This window comes from Glycine soja, chromosome 15 (genome assembly GCF_004193775.1).
Source record: "Glycine soja cultivar W05 chromosome 15, ASM419377v2, whole genome shotgun sequence".
Lineage (NCBI taxonomy): Eukaryota > Viridiplantae > Streptophyta > Magnoliopsida > Fabales > Fabaceae > Glycine > Glycine soja.
Window position 1 is genome coordinate 51,010,269 of NC_041016.1, and position 19,312 is coordinate 51,029,580.

General features: G+C 31.8%; 2 protein-coding genes across 2 annotated transcripts; one reads left to right on the forward strand and one right to left on the reverse strand.

The window, feature by feature from the left end:
• Window positions 1-253: 253 nt before the first annotated feature.
• LOC114385793 (chaperone protein dnaJ GFA2, mitochondrial-like) lies at window positions 254-7,113 on the forward strand. Its single transcript, XM_028345859.1, has 18 exons — window positions 254-472; window positions 636-726; window positions 954-1,040; window positions 1,314-1,396; window positions 1,808-1,891; window positions 2,009-2,047; window positions 2,376-2,468; window positions 2,956-3,006; window positions 3,089-3,176; window positions 3,303-3,367; window positions 3,453-3,527; window positions 3,703-3,775; window positions 4,179-4,270; window positions 4,379-4,450; window positions 5,944-6,000; window positions 6,080-6,128; window positions 6,289-6,355; window positions 6,641-7,113. The coding sequence occupies exons 1-18, from the start codon at window positions 401-403 to the stop codon at window positions 6,735-6,737; spliced, it is 1,335 nt and encodes a 444-aa protein (XP_028201660.1). The 5' UTR covers window positions 254-400; the 3' UTR covers window positions 6,738-7,113.
• Window positions 7,114-17,520: 10,407 nt separating this feature from the next.
• Window positions 17,521-19,119, reverse strand: LOC114388664 (thioredoxin-like protein Clot). Its single transcript, XM_028349274.1, has 2 exons — window positions 18,872-19,119; window positions 17,521-18,130 (listed from the first exon to the last, which is right to left on the reverse strand). The coding sequence occupies exons 1-2, from the start codon at window positions 19,014-19,016 to the stop codon at window positions 17,877-17,879; spliced, it is 399 nt and encodes a 132-aa protein (XP_028205075.1). The 5' UTR covers window positions 19,017-19,119; the 3' UTR covers window positions 17,521-17,876.
• Window positions 19,120-19,312: the final 193 nt, after the last annotated feature.

The window sequence follows — 19,312 nt, forward strand, 5'->3', positions numbered from 1 at the left end:
TCCGTATAAGTATTTATATTGTCAAATAATTAAAAATTACCTTTGATAGTAATTTTGAAATAGCAGTTAATTTTTTTATTGAGAAGAAAATAGTAGTTATTACGAAGCTATTGATGACAATTTTTTTATAAAATACATTTACAATGTCATTACATTTAAGTTAGATTTTATTTGACTATTTATTCTTATTAATTGATACACAGCATACAATTTATTAGATTTTTAATTATATATATCAAAATAAACACAACATTTCTCTGTCTCTTTCACCGCAACGCAACTAGAACCTTCCAATTGCTATTAGGGTTTTTGGAAGGGGTTTTAGGGTATTTTTTGGCAACCAGAAAACCCCCAATTTTCCTTCCAAAGTTTCCTCATTTCTCTTCTAAAGAGCTCCCAAATGATTCGCTCCAATGGCGTCAGGCTCCTTCGATCGCTGCCCGAAAAACTCCTCCGCCACGCCAACGAACGCGTACTCAACCCTCTTTCTCTATCTTGCGGCTTGATTGATTTGTCATTAATTATTCAACTTCGATTTTTAAGACAATTTCTGTGTCAACCTAGATTGAACACTTTTTTCGGATTTTTGTTTTGTTTTGTTTTGTTTCATTGATTTATTTTGGGGTGAATCTTAGATATACGAAGGAATGTGCCAATGGGGTTATAGGACATTGAGTTCAGGTCTTTGTAATCCATCCAGAGTTATTGGGAACTTATCTCCAAATGGTATGTGTTAAAGTTATTTAGTCAAGTTTCGATTTTTTTTTTCTTTTTTGATTTGGTTATACAATCATATAGAGGAATGAGAACGTATTGAACGGGATAGTTTGACAATTATTGGTCCTATTGTTGTTTTTGTTGTGATGTTATATTGAGTTTTTTATTAAAAAAATGAAGGCTATATTTTTTTGGTGTTGTTTTTGTTGATCTTTTGCCGCCCTATCCAATTGCAGTTGGAAATGGTGGTAATTTGAAGAACTATTTGCTTTTTGGAGCCGCAAATACATATTGGGGGACATCTAGATCCATTCATGGGTCAGGTATAAAATATTGAATTATGCTTCGCGTGGTTGCCTTACCTTTCATTCTTTATGGAGTTATATGGAAATGCATTTGGAAAGCTGCTTTGGTTATTCATGGCTTGCATTTTGTCTACTATTTTGCTTTGGTGAAGAAGTAGAAGTTGCCTGAAGTTAATGCTACTTTTGTTGAATTAGCTATGCATTTTCTATTTTGGTCTTTCCCCTGGATAGATTCTTGTTTATTGCCCCTTGCAGGTGAATGATTACTTTTCTCCCTTAACTCCTTTTCAGCATCATTGGCAAGGGACTATTACGAAGTGCTTGGTGTGAGTAAGAATGCGAGTTCTTCTGAAATAAAGAAAGCATACTATGGGGTAGGTTTTGTTTAACTAGTATCAATATGCATACATTTTTTTTATCAAGAAACAATTTGTTTTTAAATTTTTTTAGGTAAACATCTGACTTATTTCCTGGTAAACATTTTCAATTTCTTATATCTTTTCTGGTTAAAAGGGATCAAATATTCACATTCCCGCATTGTTTTAAATTTCAAGTCTTTCCCATATGCTTAGCAAACTTCCCTTTTTCCTTCTTGTATGAGGATATTGTAATCATTTCCCAAGTGGGGGGAGATTAAAAATAATTGTTTGAATTGGATGAGGAAGAGTTTATTTTATATAATGTTGCTCTTACATATGCAATCACTTATTCCTAAGTGAGTTATTTGTCTGAAATAATTCTTTCTATTTTCCTTTTGTACTGTCTTTTTTCTCCATGTTCTCCAGCTTGCAAAGAAGCTCCATCCAGACACAAACAAAGATGATCCTGAGGCCGAAAAGAAGTTTCAAGAAGTTTCAATGGCATATGAGGTGTACTGTTGTTGTTGTGCTTGTTAATACCTATGGCTCTACTTGAAATTGTTATTTGATGACTGAACTGGCTTCTAGTTTCTTGACTTTTCCCTCATTTGAATAACTGCACTGTAGGTTTTGAAGGATGAGGAAAAACGCCAACAGTATGATCAGGTCTTATGTCTTTCCATATACGTTTTTTGGCTCCTTTGTTGAACATTTTGTTGTTATACTGTATTGGGTTAAATGTATAGAATAGGTAACCGACTCTATGCACTAGAGACCTAAACTATATAGATAATAAGAGCATAACAAAGAAACAATAGTAGGACTTAACCAGAGAACCTCTGTTTTATGGAGATTGAAGAAGAGAAATTGAGAGGAAAGAAAAAGTGGAGGGTAGGGGTTGGAGAACAATGGCACTTTTTTTTGAGTTCATTATTATTTTATCATATTTACCATCAATCTCTTTTATTTGATTTAGTTTAAAATGGGTATGCAGGTTGGCCATGATGCATATGTAAACCAAGAAAGCACCAATGGTTTTGGAGGCAACAGTGGCTTTAATCCATTTGAGCAGATGTTCCGTGATCATGTAACAACTTACTGGTTTCTATATTCTTTTTTATTGGTCGTGCCTAATTGTATATTAGTTGATCCTATTTCGTTTTTTTAATAGTATAGTCTGCATTAGAAATTATATTAGGAATTGCTTAATAATCAACTCTATATATAGTTTTGATGTTAAATGTGTGCAGTTCAAACACTAATCATGCAACTTCATCAATTACTATAGTTCAATCCAAAGGCAGAATGATCTATTTAGTTTTTAATAGTGTACAAATGTGCTTGCTTTCAACAATCATGCAATCAATCAAGCATCTTAATTTGTATATGGTATGTTTGGTTGTGCATTTGTTCTGCTTTTAAATTTTTATTGTAGCAGAAATTATAAATTTTATAAATTATTTGCTCTATTATTTAACATAAATTTGTATGAAATTTGCTTGAGTTGTATGTCCTGTATTAGAAGACTAATATGATTTTTTTTTTTTAATTTTCTGGTATTGGCCTATGATCAGGATTTTGTCAAGAGCTTTTTTCATCAGAATATTGGTGGAGAAGATGTCAAGGTTCTTTCTTTCTTCATATCTTCTGGTCATCTTTAAGTATGCAAGGACTTGTTTGAGGAAATGCATCTTCTGTTTTTCACAGACTTTTATTGAACTATCTTTTATGGAAGCTGTCCGGGGATGCAATAAAACTATTACATTTCAAACAGAAGTGCTTTGTAACACCTGTGGTATGCTCATGACTTAACCATCATTGATATGCTGAATTGTTAGCTGTCTCTACTATATGTAGCTTAGTTTGTAAGGCCTGTGCACCTGAAAGGTGATAAATTCCTTCTCTTGCTTGACTATTGCAGGTGGAAGTGGTGTGCCTCCTGGTACAAGACCTGAAACCTGTAAGCGCTGTAAAGGGTCAGGAGTGGTCAGTATTGTCTTAAATTTATCCTTTACTAATGTATTATTATGATGATGTTGATGTTAAGCTGATTGATTTGTTATATGCCCAGACATATGTACAAACTGGCATATTTAGGATGGAGAGTACTTGTGGTACATGTAAGGGAACTGGCAAAATTGTATCGGTATGATGCAAACAATCAATTTTTTCATATTAATTCTATCATTTTTAGTTTTTTGTACGAGTTTGGATATGTTGGATTTGATGGTGATTCATAACGTAGGTTCATATATGCATGCAGTTATGCATGTTTTTCATACCAATCACTAGTAATTTTGTTCTTTTCTTGTTGGTGCCAGAATTTCTGCAAGTCATGTAAAGGTACAAAGGTTACCAAAGGAACAAAATCGGTCAAATTGGATATTATGGCTGGTAACCATTATTTTTGAAATTTTGTGATCCATTGTTATGTTAATATGGTTTACAAAGAAAAAAAATCAAATGAATGAGCAATTTCCCTGTTGATTTTCCTTATCCTGCTTTTCAGATTAAAATTTGTTTTGGTAGGAACTAGGAAGAGACCAAACACTAAATCTGATTTTTGCCGTTATATATTAGTATTAATATGACAACAAACACAAACAGAAAGAAGCTAAAAATGTTTAGCATCTTAAAAATATTAAAATGATGCTTTTGGTCATTGAATTTTTAATAATTTGGAGCGATGCTGGGTCTTGACTATCTTTCTATTGATAAATTTGATTTAATCAATTATGGGAGAAAAAAATACAAATAGGGTTGACTGATTCTCATTTACATGTATGTACATTTGCAGGGATTGACAACAATGAAACTATAAAGGTTTATAGAAGTGGTGGTGCAGATCCTGATGGAGATAATCCTGGTGATCTTTATGTTACTATCAAGGTAACTCCTCAATAATTTCAATCTCTTCATAGCTTGGTGATCATTCCATTTTTATTGTATATCTTCTCATAAGCCCAATCATTTTTTTTATCATTTTCCTTTGTGCAGGTCAGGGACGATCCTGTCTTCCGTAGAGAAGGATCTAATATTCATGTAGATGCTATCTTAAGTATCACTCAGGTATTGTTCCTTAATGAAAAAGTTTTGAGCCTATGTCTGGTTGGTTATTTTCAGGTATCGATTAACTTTTGCCTGCATTTTGTTAGTAGTATTAGTTTATAATTCTGGGGATGCAAATTGGTGGCCTGCCCTATATAGAGAAAATTTTGTGACCATGTGGGGCATGTGTTTTTCTATATTTGCTGTCAATTTGAAATCATGTGAAATGCTCCATTTAGTCTAACCCTATATGGAGTTGAGACATTCATTGGGGTTGGGAGGGATGACCTTTTCTTTCTACTAAAGTAGTGATACCTTTTGCGTAAATCACCTTCTCCTAGCATTACATATGTGTTTAGTAAGATGGTTACCTCTAGACGCGGATCAGTCAGAAGGAACTCACAGTTACTTTTGTGTCATTTCCTTATTTTTGATGCTCTGAAGAGTAATGTAGATCAGAAACACAAATACAAACATGCTCTAACAGCAGATTTGAATGATACACTGCCAAAGCATAATTTTTTTCCCCGTCAAACAAGATCCCAAACTTTTGTGTGTTCCCCACCATAGCTCTGATAATACTGTTGGGGAAAACACACCAACAGAATTACCCACACAGCCAAAAGATGGAACACACTATAATTAATGTATTAAACTGTCTCAAAAGAGTTTGACTATCTCAAATATGATCACATGAATTGTAACCCATTCCAAATTATGTATCACTCTACAATAAGTACTCCTATTCAAGAGTTTTAAGAAATGATAACATGCTCATTACAAGAGACTCGCGCACTTGCTTTCTTCTCTTGCTTTGGTTGGGATGCTTCATCTTTTTCTCATGACCCCCTTATAGGGACAGATTCATGACTCCATTCATGAATGAGACTCAATGGACAATAATTGTCCTATCTTTCCACCTATCTTTTCATTATAGTAGTGGAGGACTCCAGGTGTCAAAATACATTGCACTACCTCTTTGCTTTTCACCCACTGAATTTATTTAGAAAATTGAATTGTTCTTCCATTATGATGCTAGCTCATTCAAATGACTTTACATTCTAACTCATTCACCCTTTTTCCCTCTTTCAATTACACTAAATATCATTTGGCAAACTAAATGTGCTCATGTGGACTTCAGTTTTTAAATCTAGGGACAAAATCAAGTAGCTCTGCCAATTATAAATCTTAAAGGATTAGGAAAAAAAATATAAAGTGGGTTTGGGAGCATGGTAGTATGTTCCTGATTGACTTAAAGGCTTCGGAGTTCAGATATTTAATTGGATTTGTGGTTGGGGACATAGCAATCATCAACCTTTCTGATTCTGGTATATTTATGGTCTACTTTCTAGATTGGCAGTGGCGGTTGTGGTTTGTGCTATAAATTTTGTTTTTGTGCTATAAATTTTGTTTTTGTGCATGTTTAGGATCTTAAACATCTTGCTAGTTATTTGTGTTGCATTATGGGGGTGCTAAATGTTTCTTGAAAATTATTTAAACGCTTGCTTTTTCAGGCAATTTTGGGTGGAACCATTCAGGTCCCAACTCTTACTGGAGATGTTGTTCTAAAGGTTTGTATTGCAACATAATTTCTCATGGCATTTTGGTTTTAGTAACTGATTAAGTTTGATGATGGGTTCTGTTTGGCAGATTCGTCCTGGCACCCAACCTGGTCAGAAGGTGGTTCTGAAAAAGAAAGGTAAGCTATAGTATTGCTTATGGATAATTTGAGAGTATTTTCCAGAATGCGTTGTTTGAAAATATATTTGAAATTCCATGAACCTGTTGGATGGATTTTTGAAAGTGTTCAGTTTAAGGTGATCTTTTCACCTTTATTAACTTGTTTGTTCTCTTCACAGGGATCAAGACAAAAAATTCTTACACATTTGGGGATCAATACGTTCATTTTAACGTCAGCATTCCAAAGTGAGTGTTACATTTGATATTTGAATATAGTTTATGGGCTACCCAGTGCATGTTTGGATTTCCATTTGGAAAGATCTCCAAACCTTGGTTTGAGTAAAAGTTTGTCTTGTAACTTATGTCCAAAGCATGAACTGGTGACTTCAAATGGGAATTAACTCCTATTTCTCACCCCACAAATAAAAATAGTGTAGGCTTAGGTTTTTAAGGGAACGATACTTCTTTGTGATGATGGTATGATGGATGCTTAGAGTATAAGTGACCTCTTTTTTGTGTGATATTCTGCAGCAATCTGACAGAGAGACAGCGTGAATTGATTGAAGAGTTTGCCAAGGAAGAGCAAGGAGATTTTGATAAACAGAGAGTTGCATCTGCTTCTGGTTGAAAATATTGCAGAGTTATTATCAAATCATATGCTCAACTAGGCAGGTGTTGAAGTTTTGTAGGATTGGTAAAAAAATTTATTCCTTCCACTTTTTCGAGTGTATTTAATATTTATTTCTCATCGCAAGGGATGATCACAATTCAAAATTTTATTGTTAGAACTTAAAGGCAATCCCCTCATGCTTCTCTAGGCTAGTATTCTAGTCAGTGCTGTATATAGTTTCCTTATAACATAAGAAAGGGCGCAAGTCACTAAATGTGATTCTTTTTCCTACTATCACATCACATAAAGAGGAGCCTTTATCACTGGACCATGGGTAAAACTAGAACATAATTTCTGCATAGTATCAACATGAAACAATATATAGTCATCTGTCTGTGGATCTGTGCTATTTGTTCTCTTATTATGCCAGTGATGACTAAAAAAATTATTGGGTCTACAAGGGCAATTTATGGTAAGTTATCGAATTTAACATTATCTTTCTTTAAATCTGTTGTACATTTCTGTACAGGTTGGTTTATTTTTTTATAATAATATGTGAACTAGTTTACTACTTTGGTTTGGAATTCAACTTCACTTTAACATACAATTGATGATTATACTAAATCAAATTTGACCTTAAACCGAAATATGCTGTTTGGTCTCAGTTTTAAATCCTGTTTTTTACTATTTCAAAGTATGCTGATATTTATACTGAAATTTTAAGGTGTTTTATTTTTCAAATGTCTGTTATTTTTGGTCTTGGCAGAAATTGTAAAAGGCATGTGTTTAGTTTTTGAATCTTGATAAAGGGTTAAAGACAAACAACACATTTTTTGGGTTAGATATATGGACTTGGGATATTTGTTTGAAGGTGTAAAATTGTATTGTTGAGAATAACATTTTCAGAAATTTATAATTTTAATACATGAAATGTGTTTAATTAAAAATAAAAAGTAAAAAAAGAAGTGTGAAACAGTGATGTGGAAATAAGTAATTATTGTAGCAAACAACTTTCATTTCCATGGAAAAATGTAGGATACTCTCTTTTCGAAAGCAAGAAAAGTATAAATTTTATATTTTTGGTATCATCTATTCTTGAAAATGTTTTTGTAAAACTTGTATCACATGAAAGTGTGATATTCTTAAGTCGACTTTCTTCGGAAAATCTTGTTGATACCTTGAAAATTGAAACAAATGTTTGCTAAGTAGATATAATATAGTGGAGGACTGCTCCTATGAGATGTTGCCACTTCATTAAAATATTATAAATAATAAATAACAATTAAATTAAACTAAAAAGTAATTGATTCAAATTATTCAATTAATAACAAAAGTCAAGACATTAACAATGTCAAAGATGTTGGAATCTTGCTCCTGAAAAAAATGATATTTTAATTTTACTAGAACGAAAAATGTATTAAAAATTTTATAGGAATTAAAAATGTACATTTCAAATTTTATGAACACAAAACATTTAAGCCACTTTTTTACTCTATAAATCTAGGGAATGGCAAGGACAGTTTAGCTACCTAGCAAAGTACTATAGTTTAAAATAGTTAATTAGAATAGTAATATTTCCAGTTTAGTGACATAAATAGTTATACTCTATTTAAAAGGACAACATAATATTTTTTTAAGTTACTATTTATGTTTTTTTAAGAGAAATGCTTTTTCCTTCCACTAGTAGTAAGCGAGTTATCTTCGGACCCACTTAAAATAGACACCTGTCAATTGATTTGGTTTTAAAATATTTATTTAATTTAACTTTTTTTTTTAAAAAAAATCCTCTTTTCCATACCTACCGTTTTCTCAGACTCTCACAACCCAAAAGAACAAACTCTCACCATCGAACACTCTCATCAGATTTTGTTATGAGCAATGAAACTCACCCACACACAAATTTATTTTTGTGCACACATTTATTTTTGAAGGAATAACTAAATTTGTTCAAAACTTATGTTTTTATTAATATAATTAATAAAAACTAAGCAACATAAATAGTTATTCCTTGAAAAGAAAAAACATACATAGTTATACCTATACCCTATTCAAAAGAACAATGTTTGATAACCATTAAAGTCTTAATTGACGGGAAGCATATATAAAAATTAGTATGGTATCCGCGTGATTGTATGCATAACATTCTAGAAGATATTATCTTTTATCTCCTTATGTAACTAAATATAAAACTTAGCATATAAGAATGCCAAAGCTAACCAGACAGAAGCTACAACTCAAAATATATATTACATGAATAAATCTAGTAGAAATGTCTTGACACTTATGTGTCATAAAAACATAAGAAAGACGCATAAACATAAACTAAATCCAGTACATTGGGATATGCTAAGCTTCCTCCAAGCAGCTCCATGTTCATAGCACATGTTTGAGCACTTACACCTTCATCTGCTTAACATGTAAAAACATAAAATTAAAAGGGATGAGACATTGTTACATTTATGTATGTTAGAAAAGTTTTATTGTATCTAGTAGTATTAGTTCACAGTAGTCTAGGTAGGGACTCTCTTATTCTTTTTTCTATAAACTTGTTTTATATATTAATGCGCCACTTTTTTGTGAGGTTCAGCAAGCCGCGTGTAACCAACGCGTGGCCCTTTGGTGGTTGGAGTTACACCACAGCTCTTCCATTTGTTTGCTTTCTGCAGTTATGTTTGGTCTCTGCTTTAAATCCTGTTGTGTTAGTATTTCCAAGTATGCTGATATTTAATACAGAAGTTTTAAGGCATCTTTGATTTTTTTTTAAATTTATTTATAAAATTTTATTAATTTTTAGTCTTATAAAATTGTAAAAGTCTTGTGTTTCTAGTTTTTGAATCTTGGTAACTGTTGAATGATCAAAACTATTTTTTTGGTTAAATGTATGGACTAAGTGAATAAATATAAATGAAGACTAAAATTATAAGTGTGTTTTTTTCACATATTAAAAGTGTATGTTTAAAAATGCACCCATGAAAAATGTTTGTTACAAGTTTTTAAAAAGTATTCTTAGATATTATTAATTTTTAGGAATATTAGAATTTTTTTAAACACGTTTTTCTTCATTTCTATTCCCATGAAAAGGAATGGATAAGTGATATTTCCGTAAAAATATGAAAAAGTTACTGTCTAATATACAAGTTATTTCCCTTTTTATTTTTTTTATTTAGATTGTTTTTAAATTTTAAAAAACTATTCTTAGGAATACTAAAAAATAACCTAACATTAAAATATCCAAAAATAATATTTTCATGTTATATTCCTAAGAATAACATTCTCGAAAATAAAATAAAAAATGGTGAGACAAACATCTCTTATTAATTTTTAAAACCTAAAAGTATGTTATGTTTTAATGAATATCTTATGATAGTCCAATAATACAATGCCAAAATTAAATATGTATAGTAAATGTTTCTATGCCGATAGGATTTTTTCGTAAATGTTTTGTTGATCTTCTATCAAGTATTTGAAAGCAAAAGAGTAAATAATTAATTTAGTTCTTAAATTCGTATCTCGTTAATTTAGTTTTTGAAACTGATGAAAAATTAGATAAGTTTGAAACTTTTAGGGTTTCATAAGCTTTTTTGAAAGCGGCCTTCTCCTCCTTTATTTCGGTCTCTAGTTTGGAGATTTATGTAATAATAATAACATAAATTTAGAGATGAAAATGAGAAAAATATTAATATTTCAGGGACTTGAACAAAATTCTAGGGATTTGTTTATGTTTTCTTTAATTTCAGACAATAAAATATAAAATGATAACTAGATACAAATTTAGGACTAAATTGGCATTTACTCATAACAAAATTAACCTTTTCCAAATCTATTTATTTATTTTTTTGAACTTTTTAAATCATGCGCAAAATCTTACGATACTAAACACAGTATTTTAATAAACTTGTTAGAATGGTAAAAAAACAACAGATTAAGCTAATAGATCATCTAACACTTATATGAGACACATCATCATTTATATAATGTCTATACAAGAACTAGAACTACGAATATAGGGTGAATAAGTTAAGAAATGAGTGCTAGGAGTATCGAAGTATTTCTTTTTCTTTTGGTGGTCAGGAATACCTAAGTAATTGTGTCAAGAGCAAATTCGTTGCACTCACAAAGGAATCCTATCCGGCATACACTATTAGAAAAATACGTTTTTATGACTCACATTAGAAATCATCTTAAAATAATAATAAACGACATTTTTGTAATTATGATGTATGTAAATGATAAAGGTGAAACAAAATTCGTCTTTAAATAAATTGCTACTATTTAAAGACGGTCCTTAACAGAAAATCGTTTTACAATAGTCGCATTCAAAGATAATTTTTTAAAATCATCTTTGAATACAACCATTTTAAGATGGTTTTGTCTTAAAGACCATCTTAGGATTGCTGCTATTCACAATCGGTTACAAGGAGACTGTTATGAAAAGTCGACACTTTTTACGACGTTACTTTCAAAGACGTCACGACTGTCGTAGAAGGCTTCATATGACCGCCGTATAAGCCTATTTCTGCACTAGTGATAATAATGATCATCATTTGGTGAGATGGAAGCCCCCAGAGGAAGGGAAGATTAAATGCAATTTTGATGCATCTGTGCAAAAAGGTTAAGGCACTGGTTTCGGAGTTATATTCCAGGACCATCAAGGACAGGTTCTTGCTGCTGCTACTTACCTGGACAACCAATGTTATCAGCCTCAAATAGCAGAGAGCTTAGCTTTTAAATGGAGCATTGAAGTGGCACACACCATCTTTTGTTGCAGAATGTTGTGTAAGAAACTGATTGTCAAGATCTTACAAACGCATGGAACAAGTCAAAGAACCAGAACTGCACATACATTGCTGCTGTTTTGCAGGAATGTCGTGATATGTTAGTGAATTCACAGAATTTTTTTGCTAGTTTATACAAAGAGAAAAGCAAATTCTGTTGCACATAGGCTTTCTAGATTAGCTTTTACCAGAGGTGAGAAAGATACTGGGTAGAGAACATGCCATCCCAGTTATTTTTTTATGTTCAGCATGATATTGATCTGTTCTTGGATCCCAGTAGTTGAATGATATGCTATCTTTCACTTCAAAAAAAAAAAAAAGAAAAAAAGAAAACCTAAGTAAGGTGTGAGTATATGATAATGTTATAAGAAATCATATAAATTAAATAAAATGTTAGTAACATTATATTCATGCAAGAATTATTAAATGTTGAGTCTTATTCTTTATTAAATAACAATAAATAACATGATCTAATTGAATACTTTAATATAATTAGAGAATCAAATTAAATATTACACCTATAAAAATTGATATATAGACTACTCTTTTATTTCTCTTATCTTTACAAAAGAAAATGGCTATATTCAATTTAAGGGTATGTTTACATAAAAGGAATTAGAAAAATAAGGGACTAATCATCCGTTACAAAAGAAAATAAAGGACTAAAAAAAGAAAATACAGATAGCAATATTTTTTTTTATTTAATTGAGAATAAAGTAAAAAGAAATAAAGAGAGAAAATTTGTCTTTTAAAAATGAAAATTCATTTTCTTTTCTTTCCCATTCAAGTTTTTTTTCTTCCACTTTTGTTACCCTGTACCAAACATAAGACGTACTACTAGAAAAAAAAAATTCACATCGTTGGATCAATGATAATTTTACCAGAATCGTCTTAAAAAGATGCGTACTAATGTCTTTCTCCTAAAGAATTTTAAATTTCATGCAAAGAAAATACAATTGGATAAATTTCAGGCCAAATAATATGGACCATGTTTTATTACTTTAGCAACTGACTATTGTAACTGAGAACAAACAATCAGAGAGTACAACAGAGATTAAAACTTAATCCCACCGATTACATAGTCTGATCTCATATAACATTATTATGAGAAGCACTACACAAATTACTCCTTAAAAAACATTTATTCCTAATAGCATTCCAGCTTCATGCTGCTCCAACTTCACTTTATCACATGATTTCACCTGCATAAATAAAGAGATAAAGAAGATTAATCCTTTCACTTGCTAAACATAACAAGGCCAAACGACAAGGGAGAGTCACTTCAAGGAGTGTGGAAAATTTTGATTCACACGACTCCTTCCCTTTCCCTTAAACATTATTAATTATACGCATTATTTAATTAACATGCTGATTAATACTAGCTATTAGCTAAACTTCACGAGACTAATCAGATGATAGAGTCTCACTACTTTTTAAAAAGTCATTCATGATATTTTCTTGACAATTGTAATGCTTTATTAGTATTTGACTAAATGATAGACTTTGTACAATGTTAACATTTAAATGAACCATTCGAATTCTAATATATAGCGAGTGAGCGGGGAGAAGGGAGACTATGTTAGATGAGAGATCAGAGTGTAAGAAAAGTGAATCTAAACTTTACAACTAAAATAGATTACTAATTAAAATTAAAATAATCTTAACCATTTGTGTGTATATATTATACGGTCAGGATTTACTCCTTTCACTTTTTGGCAAGAGATGAGTGTAAGAAGAATGAATCTATATCATTAAAATGGATGATTAAAATCAAAATTAATTAAAACCATCTTAATCATATGTGTGCATGCACGATCAAGATTTATTCTTGCTCTCTTCCTATGCAAGAGATGAGTGTAAGAAGAATTTTGTTTGTGTGTGTGTGTTTTCATTGAGAGAGAGAGATCACATGGTTCAAAGTTAGCTGTGCACTTGTCCGGGAGCTGAGAGGCCATATTACGGTCTACCCCAGAAATTGGAGGGCCATTAACAAGGACACACAAACATGGCTGCCCTAGTGCCTTAAGGGCATTACAACAAGAATCACTTGGAGGAATAGGGCTAAAAGGAGCAACTGCTGCCCTACAAGGAATGAGTTGCACAAGTGCAGAGAAGAATGTGCTTGTGCAAGGACTGCTTTGAACTTGTGCCACTAACCCTGCCATGATCAACAAAAACCACAACAATGACACTGCCTTGTAACTAGAAAACTTCATCATTGAATTGCTTCTCATTTTCACTCCCTAATTAATTAAGTGAAACTATTTTTTTTTCTCTTTTGATGTATACTATGTTGGGAACATCACTAAGGTTTTGGGTGTATTTATACATATGATATGATGATATGCTCATGTCATGCATTATACCTGCTCTAACTAAGGGTCGTTCTAGTCATGCTTATTATGTTTTCACTCTCAAAAGAGATAATTGTCAATGCGATTGTGCTGAATGGCTACAGTTAGAAGATTCGAATGACGTGATTTCTCCCATGAAAATTTGTAAAATTGCTTATGTGTACCTTATTTCACGACATTGTGGTGTAAGTGAGATAAATATTTTTCCCAATAGCAGGGGTCAGCAATTAAGATGTTTCATTAATCAGCCTAATCCTTACACGGTTTTACAGGGCATTTATAAAGATACCATTTTCGTGGTGTTTAAGAAAGAGTCACTTGTTTAAGTGATGGACTATTAGCAATTAAAACCATTTTCTTCATGTTGTATTTTTTCCCAGAAGTTAAAATGTGCTAATTCATACTGTGTATAAGTTTCCTTTATGTCCTTTTGCTTCTTCACAGTACTTTTTGCTTATTCATTGTAGTTCTATAGTGTCTGAACATTGCCAGTATTGTTCAAAGTTCACATATGTAATTCCAGGCATGCAGCTGAATATGTGAAAAGACTTTCTCCAATCAGCTTGAATAGCATCTTGGAAGGGAAAACAAGAGAAATTGCTGCTCGCATGTTCTTTGATGTATTGGTGGGTTCATAGTTTCTGAAATATTTCCATATCCATGTATTAGAATCTTAATAATGTCCAGAGAATCTCTTTTTATGTGAGAATGAGAGGAAAAAAATTAACATCAGACCTAACCACAACTGAACAAGATTAAAATTTAAAAGTCAAGTGATATTTTAAACTAATCACATTTGACTATTCATGTATGGTTGTATAGTTAAGATTTAGTCCTCTTGCTCTTGTACAAAAATTGCTTTCTCACTTGATGCAATCCTTATATCTATATCTCTGTCTATCTACCTATTAAGTTTGCATGATTCCGTTTCTTGTGATCAACGTAATTATAGCTTTGAATCCTGCTTACAGATTTAGTTCTGCTAATATTTGGTTGAAAATTTTGTAGTAAATTCGATTTTAAAATTTATTTATTTATTATCATATTTCAATTCAAGTCCTACAAATAATTTTTTCTTCAAAAGCAAGCATCCTTTTAAACAGTTATAGTCCCCCTTCCCCCAACATTTCTTTTTCTGTGACTGATGTGGAAGTTCAATTACAGGTTTTGAAGACTAACAAACTTGTTTGTGTACATCAAGAACAACCTTATGGTGACATCAGCTTGGAGTTGGTCACTACGCTTTCAAATGCTCAAAGTTGATATTTTCATTAAGATCCTTGTAATCGTCTGCTGGTCCTTATGTATATAGGTAAGAGTTCCATACTTTTTATAACTTGAGGCTAATAATAGAAAGTTTTTTTTTTTTTTTTGACTGCGATAATATAAACTAATTGAGTGAGAAAACTCTGAATTTGTGATTAATTTTAATGGTAACTTCTTGATAAATATTTAATTATTCAAGACACCCATAACAAATTTTCTTTATATAAAATGGTATAGCATAAAATAAATTGGTTCTTTGGCATGGCTATCTGAATAAAAGTACCTCTGAAGCATGGGTACTTCATTGCAAGTTGTACCTAGCATGAAAATTATTTGAAGAGGGTATGCTTGGGTGTAACTCTAACTGAGACTAAGTGCAATTTGAGGTATGGCTAGGTATGTCTTGGGTGCTAGTTAGATTTTTCCCCCCCATAAAAGTGATAGTTTTTTTGGTTAAAACTAGGGACTTCCCCCTCCCTCTTTCCCATTTTCATCCTACTTGTTGTTAGATATGAAAACTTTTTTATTGAATGAAATGAAAACTATAAATTTGAATCATACAAGTACAACTATATATATACTCGATATTGGTATTGTACTCATATCCATGCTACATCCACCACAAAGACTTGTGTAATGATTTGGAGCTTGTGTTCTTAATAATATCATGGGTGACTTCTAAATTCTATCAATACAATATTTAAATGAGAAAGTTTAATTTAATCGGTTATAATATCATCATGCACTTGATGAGCCTTGCCCTGCTCCTCCCCAAATCATGTGTTTGTAGATTTTGTGCATGTTGAATTTGCTATGGTGAATATCCATGTTTTCATACAGATTCACGTCAAATTGGCCAAAATAACGTGAAAGCAAGTATTACTTGCTTCAACTTGACGCACTCAATGACAGAGAGAAGTGGTACCAAACACGCAGTTAGCTTTGTTCAAATCTTAGCTTAGGTTTAAAGTCACTTTATTCAATATTCCTGATATTTTTGTGCCTTGTATTGCTTTTCAATTTTGATACTCCATTATCATATTCCTTCTCTGGAGAATTCCGGGGATGAGAGGAAAATGAAAGGATGTAAATAAAAGTTCTCTGTGAAGAATGTGTTTAACTTGAAGCTTCTTTGCTTAGAGGATACACTTACTGTACAACCCAAAATATCGTTTGAAATGTCTCTGTTTGCTGATCCACATGTTAAAAGGTAGTTCTCACAAATTTTCTTTTCTGATTTTGCAGTTGTGTATAGCAGACACAAGGCAAATTATGAGCAGCTTGAAGACATGCTTTTGTCACTTTGTTTTGCATGTATATTAAACTATAATGATTTGACTTTTTTTTATTTAATCCACATATAGTTGGCAAAAAAAGAACATAATTTAGGATTAAGTTTAATTTTTCACCTTTGTAGTTTGGTCTGATTCTTTTATCCAATTAATAAGCAAGTGCGACATATAATTAAGTTGTTTTCAAGCATTTTCCGTAAATGAGGATTTATTTATACTTGTCTTAGACGCATAATTTATGTTAAATATGAATAAAGATCATGTAACAGACACAGTTATACCCTCTAGTAGGGTTGTACACAATACAAAAATTGGAAGATAAAGATGATGCTCCAACAGCCAAGTGCCCTGCCTTTGCTTCTCAATGGGTCTGTGATAGTGTTTTCTTAGGCTCTCGAGGATTTCCATGCAATTCAAAACCATGAATAGTTAGTATAATGTAACTCAAGCTCATCATATGTTGAACATAGCACAAGCATCTTCAATAATCAATCTGATAATATTTTGTTATCTCTAACTCATCAGTTTGTTTGAATTTAACATTTTTTTAGGTTTAAATATATGTCTATTCCTAATAAATATCTTATTTTTTTTAATTTTTTTCTTAATAATTATTTTTTTTTTGAGTCCCTGATAAAACAATAATTTTATTTTTAATCTTTAGCAACTATTTTTAATCTTTGGCAAATTAGTGACCTGATAAAATTTTCCATTTGTTAATAATTTGAACGAAAAAAAAAATTCATTAATTTATTAGAAAACAAATATAAAATTCAGTGATTTATCAAGACTAGAACAAAATATCAAAGACAACAAATAAAAGGTGTTTGTTTTATTAAGAATTCAACGTAAAGTAAAATTTTATTAAGAACAAACACAAAAATCAAGTATTTATTAGGGATCAAAATCATATTTATACTTTTTTTTACCATTGACCCAACTTTCTCTGTCTTGACTCTGGGAGGGTGAAAGGAGTGACTGTACAGTAAAAATGCAGTAGCATGTTTGGCAAAAACATTTTCTGAACAAACAGCCGAAATGTTAAAATTTTACTATCGCACACAGGCTATAAATATGGTTTTTGCTCTCAACTAGGCAGTATCAACTATGAAGGTATAAATTCTGAATCAAAATTCAGTGAAACTATTTTTCAGTCTGCAGAAACACCACAACCACATTGGTATCTGTTGCAAAATTCAAGTTGACTTCGGTTACATACACAGCAAGCTGAACATTATCTAGGATTAGAGAGTAAATATGATGTCCAAAACCACAAACAAACAAAAAAGCACAATGTAAGACCAACCATTGATTTATAGACTTCCCTTGTCACCATTGGTACTCATCATTTATTTTATGTTTCAGCAGCAAAATTATAAGCATGAGAGGGACAAATTGCTGATAAGAGTACAGCATACATTATTTAAACTATATGTATACCAACTATGACATTGCACTGGCAATCATTTGTCACTTGTCAGCAACAAGAGCTTCGATTTTGTTTTCAAGGTGAGCTTCATGATCCTCCAAGCGACCTTTGACTGTGTTGTTCTCCCAACGGATCAACGTTGGCACCCCAGTGAGCTTGAACCTAGGATCCACCCTCCATGGATGCTGGGGATTCCTCCATGTTGGTCTATCTCCAACATAAGCTCTCAATAGTGCAATGTCATCAGGTGAAGCCTCCAGCTTCTTGTATATCACAGGTTCTGCTCTCACACAATCTAAGAAGAAAAATGAAAATATTAAAAAAGAAGGGAAAAAAACATATCATATTCATGGATTCTGATAAACTAGTCATGCTTCTCTAACTGTAACCAAATTCTAACAACTTAATACAAAAAATAAAATGTAATCAATATCAATCTCACCTTTTTGTTTGTACACCAAAAGAAAATAATGCACCCAAAAAATAATCTCACCTTTTTTTTTTTGTCTAATATAATACTTTCATTGGTAATTTACATTCACCACCATAGAATGAAAGAAATATATTAAAATTGTTTTCCCCAATATTGGCATAGAAAAAAAAAAACCTTCCTTTCCCCAAATTTTTGTGCTATGTCAGCAAAGAATTTCAATCGATATTGCCAAATGCTTCATGAAATCTTAAGCATTGCAGTTTTTCCCCTCATAAATTCCAAAATAAAAGAAGAAAAACTGAAAATTCCTTGAAAGATTGAAAATGGATTTGGTGCCGTCACCAAATTCGCGCTCTCACACAGTTATTAAATCAGAACAGTTAGATGAAGAAGAAAAGACTCAGATTTCAATACATGTTTTTAAGTTTCATTTGTCAAGATAAAAATTCCGAGTCGTCTGATTTTTTATCAAATGATTGTCATTTATTTGCTAACTGGGTGAATGCAACAGCAACAAAAAAGTGAAGAGAAATTGATGTGGGTAAGAGCAAAAAGAGGAAAGAGAACAAGAACATAGTTAAAGGGGAAAGAAGAAAAAGAGACCAGGGCACCAGCTGAGAGAGGTAGCCGGGTCATTGTCCGCCAAGAAGAGGATGAGATTGGCCTTGTTTTGTGGAGCCTCTGATCGGAACTTCTCAAAAACCACATCGAAACTCGACACTGTCGCCTCTAACACCTTCAACGGCATCTTTTCTTCTCTCCAACCTAAATATCACACCGCAAAATTGGCAGATTCTTTTCCAAATGAAATTTTAATAGGTTTTCTGGAGTCTATGACCGACCACACCCCCTTACCTTATATATGCTTACTTATAAAAGACTTAAATAATGCAAAAAAAAACATGGATATATATTCATTTTTAACATTTGGTCCTTAATAAAAAATTTCTTTGAATTGAGTTCCTAATATTTTAAAATTTTTTTTGAGGTCCTTGATGTTAGTCGAGATCCGTTATCTACTTACGTGGACGTTAATCGGACACA